At 42.3% G+C, this 5272-nt stretch overlaps 1 protein-coding gene across 1 annotated transcript in view; it reads left to right on the top strand.

The window, feature by feature from the left end:
- The first annotated feature begins 2998 nt into the window (after positions 1-2998).
- The window catches only part of LOC107040117, a 10758-nt gene continuing 8484 nt past the window's right edge, over positions 2999-5272 (top strand). The window contains exon 1 of the mRNA XM_015260062.1: positions 2999-3602. Coding sequence (XP_015115548.1) covers positions 2999-3602 — 604 coding nt within the window. The remainder of the gene's footprint in view (positions 3603-5272) is intronic.

The following is a 5272-nucleotide window of genomic DNA, read 5'->3' on the forward strand; positions in this document are numbered from 1 at the left end:
AAATAACTAATATCAGGTATGAAAGTGAAGATCTGAACGAGACCTTCAAAATGACGTACAATCCATCTCCGTTCATGAAGATTAAACCCACAGTAATTGATGAAAAATGACATTTTTACGGTGTGACATAACGGAAGAAACAGGAATAAGCTACAATAACCCCTCGAAAATGCCATAGAATTAGCTTTATCATACACCATTTTGAAGATAATAAAGTACTCTTCAAAATCATACATGAATTGTTCAACTTGGTCAACGTTAAATACCTAAAAACGTAGTCAATATCACTTTTAAGAGAAAAAACGTGAAATTGTGATTTCTTTCTCAAAGCTCTTATAATTCGGAGACAAATCGATCAATTTGGACAAGTCAGGTTTCAAATCAAAGGTAATTTTATGTACTCACTCTGCGATACAAAATATTCCGAGGCATTGAAACAGGAATGGAAAAATTTTCATCATTAAGATGAAAAAAATTGAATTTTTTAAAACGTGACATGCTAAAATCTCTATATTATTGTTAATAACAAGTTACCTACTGGATGAAATAACTAATATCAGATATCAAATTGAAGATCTGAACGAGACCTTCAAAATGACGTACAATCTATTTCCGCTCATGAAGATTAAACCCACAGTAATTGATGAAAAATGACATTTTTATGGTGTGACATAACGGAAGAAACAGGAATAAGCTACAATAACTCCTCTAAAATGCCATAGAATCAGCTTTATCATACACCATTTTGAAGATAATAAAGTACTCTTCAAAATGATACATAAATTGTTCAACTTGGTCCACGTTAAATACCCAAAAATGTAGTCAAAATCACTTTTAAGAGAAAAAACGTGAAACTGTGATTTCTTGCTCAAAGCTGTTATAACTCGGAGACAAATTGATCAATTTGGACAGGTCAGGTTTCAAATCAAAGGTAATTTTATATACTCACTTTGTAACACAAAATATTCTGAGGCATTGAAGCAGGAACGGAAAATTTTTCATCATGAAGATGAAAAGAATTGAAAATTCCAAAACGTGACATGCTAAAATCACTATATTATTGTTCATAACAAATTACCTACTGGATAAAATAACTAATATGATAGATCAAATTGAAGATCTCGAAGAGACCTTTAAAATTACTTATGATTCATCCCCGTTTATAGAGATTAAAACCATGACAATTGATTAAATATGTCGTTTTTCCGGTGTGACATAATTAAAGAAACGGTAATAATCCACGATAACTCCGCAAAGTTCCTATAGAATCGCAATTCTGAGAGACCATTTTGAAGATTATAGAATACTCTTACAAACGATTGACAAATATTTCAACCTAGTCCACCTAGAAGTACGAGAAAATACTGCCATAGCTAATTTCTCACATGAAAGGTGAAAACTCAATTTCCGCCTAAAATTCGCATAAGTCAATGGGGAATCGATAGAATTGGATGAACCAGGTATCAAATTGAAGCTTATTTAATAAGCTTTCAAATGAGTATACCCTATGTATAATTCATTGGGAGTGGAGGTAAGAAATAACGTAAAAATCAAACATAAACCAGGGTTACGGACACGGATTATTCTAAAGGGGATGACGATTGTTCTGAAGCACTGTCACTGCAGTTTTGCTGCACTCACGCGTATCACACCGCCAGTAATAAGCTGTATCTCCATTTTTTCTTTGTTTCGTGTCACTCAATATATACAAATGTCCGCGGATTACCAGCTTACCGTGGCCTCGGTTTGACGGCACTAGTTCACTGTATTCTATATTTTCGTTCGCCATCATTGTTCTTTTTGTTCAATTACACATGTTTTGTTCATGGCAGTCACTTTTATTTGAATTAATTCAAACTACTACTATTTATCACCGCAATTTGAATTTATTGTGATTCGGGCCGCTGTCCGCTAAGCACTGTCTAGCTGTGTTTACTCATCGTGGTTAGCGGTTCTACCCTCGCTGTTTGTCATCTTACAACGAGAAATGGTATTATATCCTGTATGTAGTTTGTTGGAATGTAGTAGTTACAATCTGTCTCTTTTTTCATTTTGGACGTTTATTTTGGTGGACGAAATGGTTTTTGGACGAAATTTTTTTTGGACGATTTGGGTCATTGGACCAAATGATTTTGGGTCAAAATTCATTGGACGAAAAGGTATTGGACGAAAGGTTTTTTGACCAAAAGTACCAGACACCATACACAAGGTCCCGATACACCCAGGCCCTCAAGGCAAACCGCGCAAGAGGAAAACACCACTGGACATTCTAATGACACCGACGGGCCTCCACTTTACGGAGGTAACGCGGCGATTCCTCGCACTTGGCCTGGTTACACCGAAGCAAACCCAACGGTGACCATAAAGGCCCTAAATATTAATCAAGAGGGGACGATCCTCGAACAGATTGCCTTCCTCCTCGACTCCTATTCACGACCTCAAGGTCGAAGCCGTCGCGTTCACTTCGCGCACGAAAGTCAGGCACCGACAAACCCCACATTTGCAGACCCAACTGCTTCTGAAGCACCTACAGTGCCTCCGGGATTTAACCCGGGTGTCCCTCCTCCAGTAATGGGTTTTTGGTGCAACAGCCAATATTTCACGGCTAGTACTCCAACAGACGCGAGACTGGATCATCTTTCTCCAGGTCGCCTAGGCTGCCATGTTCGATCGCGTTCTGGGATGGAAATTGAGTTTTCCTGGGTTACCTCATGAGAGTATCGACGAGTTTATCCGTCAGTTGATAGTGCATCAGGAAACCTGTGGTATTCCTGACGATGAATTGTTTCAAGTTTTGTCCACAATCCTTGAAGGGGTCGCGTATAACTGGTGGGAAGACCGCCGCGACCATTTGAAGACTTGCGAAAAATTGCGCTCCGCGCTCCTGAATCGCTTCTCCAGTCCGATTGATACGCGTTGTCGAGCTATTGTCGACATCGTAAACAGGACCCAAGGGCCTCTCGAACGCGGTGCAGACTATTTAGATACAGTCCGTCTAATGTGGCGCTTATCGAATAATACCAATTTCTCGGAAGCAGCCCGCCTTGACATTGCTTACAATCATTTGCATCCGGAGTATCATCTGATGATTCATCGCAATGATTTCACTACATTTGATGAACTGGAAAATCTCGTGTTAGATTTCGACTGGAGGGACAGTCGAAATCCACTGAAACGACCTCCAGACGCGCACGAGACAATTCACCCGCATCGCGCGTGTGTTCCATCGCGCTACGCGAAGAAAGGCGGTAAAGTGGTTGTGGAACAAATTAATGAGGTCAGTGGGGCAACCGGCCCTCAAAATCCCGCAAAAGTAAATACAGATGCGAAGAAATCCGAGCAGAAAAGTCAGTCTCGGAGACCTTCCAGACACACAGCCCCTGCTGCTGCTCAAGCTCCTGCGATTCAGCCTCCTGCTTCGCCAGCACGATCCTACTCAGTGGCGACTAAAGCTGCAAAGCCTAAAACAAATTTTTTAGCTGCCGGACGGAGGTCCCCAGCTAAAACCCCTCAGTCTGGCACACCACCAGCAACAGCGACATCTTCTAAGTCGGCGGAATTTTGCATCAACTGTCAGAAGAACAGTCATAAGCGGAGGAATTGTAAAATTCCGCAGACCGAAATTTACTGTTACGTGTGTGGGAAAAGGGGTGTCAGATCCTCCGATTGTACAAATCACCCACAGAAAGCAGAGTCAGGGGAAAACGCAAAGGGAGCGCAGCAATGAAGGGTCCCGCGCTGTATCCCCAGGTTTCTAGGACCCCAAATCTTCCAAAACCGCGCGTTTTAAATTCTCAATCCCCTAAACCGACCTTGACTATGTCTCCGGATCAGATTACGGATAATACAATGGACTTTTCATCTATCACGGTTGACAAGAACCACGGGACGTGGCTTTCTTCCAATCCCGGAAAGAACAACTCACGTCTCGTTAAATCAAACCGGGACAGCGTATCTTCAGACGCTGCCCCAAGTAATTCTTCACCAGTTGTTAATAATAAAATTCAAATTTCGAACGTGAAATTAAATCACGGGACTGCAGTAACTTTTGACAACAACGAAACAGACTTTCCACCTACTTACGAACGGTTAGGTCGCAAGGACTCCGCAGGGCCGATCACCGATACGGCAGATGAAACCACGACAAAATGCGACAGTAGGAAAAGTGAGGTTACGGGAGCTCCCGTAACGTCATGAGGAAAGGAGAGTTTCGCGGCAAGTTCGGGTCATCTCGCGGCTAAGCCGCTGGGGGCGCGTATCTCCTTGCCGCTGTCAATAGGTTCATCCGAATTATATGCTGTAATGGATCCTGGAGCTACAGAATCGTGTCTTCGAAATATACCCAATTGGTGGATGAAAAAGCTCGGGTTAAAGGTCAAGCCACCCGCATCGTCGATTGTCGCGATGGCTAATGGGCAGGCCGAAACCGTAGCGGGGGATGTATCAATTTCAATTACGATCAAAAGCATCACGTGGGTGGTAGAATTTCAGGTAACCCCTGGTTTGAGTAGACCCATTTTATTAGGAATGGACTTTGTCCGTATTTTTGGTTTTGGCTTCGATGGTAAAGCAAATGAGTGGTGGATAGATGGTGATGACTATCAATACCCGATTGAAACTCGCGATTTTACCGAAGCAAATGAGATTTGTGGTTTAGTACAGACTAACGATTCTGAGCGCGAAGTAATTGATAAACTCGTGCATCGGCTTGTACCTCCACCGCGTGAAAATATTAAATTCACGAACTTAACGTCTCACAAAATCATAGGGCCCCGGGACCATATCCCCTTCAGATTAAAAGATTACCCGATGTCCCCAATTATCCATCAGGAACTCGTGCATCAAGTAAAAGCACTGGTCGAGACCGGTGTTATTCGTCCTTCGGAGAGCGCGTGGAATAATCCCATTGTAATGGTTAAGAAATCGCATGGGAAAGGGCGATTATGTCTGGATTTCCCCTGGTTAAATAAATTAACAAAGAAGGACGCGTACCCAATACCAAATTTGGTCGCGATTTTAGATAAACTACGTTCCGCTCGTTACATAACAACTCTTAACTTGAAGCAAGCATATCATCAGGTGCCGCTAGACCCGGAAGTCTACGAATTCACCGCGTTTTCTGTTCCAGGCTTGGGCACTTTTAAATTCGTGGGAATACCATTTGGCTTGACCAATGATCCCGCGACATTCCAGCGTCTTGCTGACAAAATTATTGGCCCTGAACTCGAACCTTTCGCGTTCGCGTATCTAGACGACATTATTGTAGTCACTC

This window comes from Diachasma alloeum, unplaced genomic scaffold (genome assembly GCF_001412515.2).
Source record: "Diachasma alloeum isolate Michigan unplaced genomic scaffold, Dall2.0 Dall_scaffold_00319, whole genome shotgun sequence".
In the NCBI taxonomy this organism is placed as follows: domain Eukaryota; kingdom Metazoa; phylum Arthropoda; class Insecta; order Hymenoptera; family Braconidae; genus Diachasma; species Diachasma alloeum.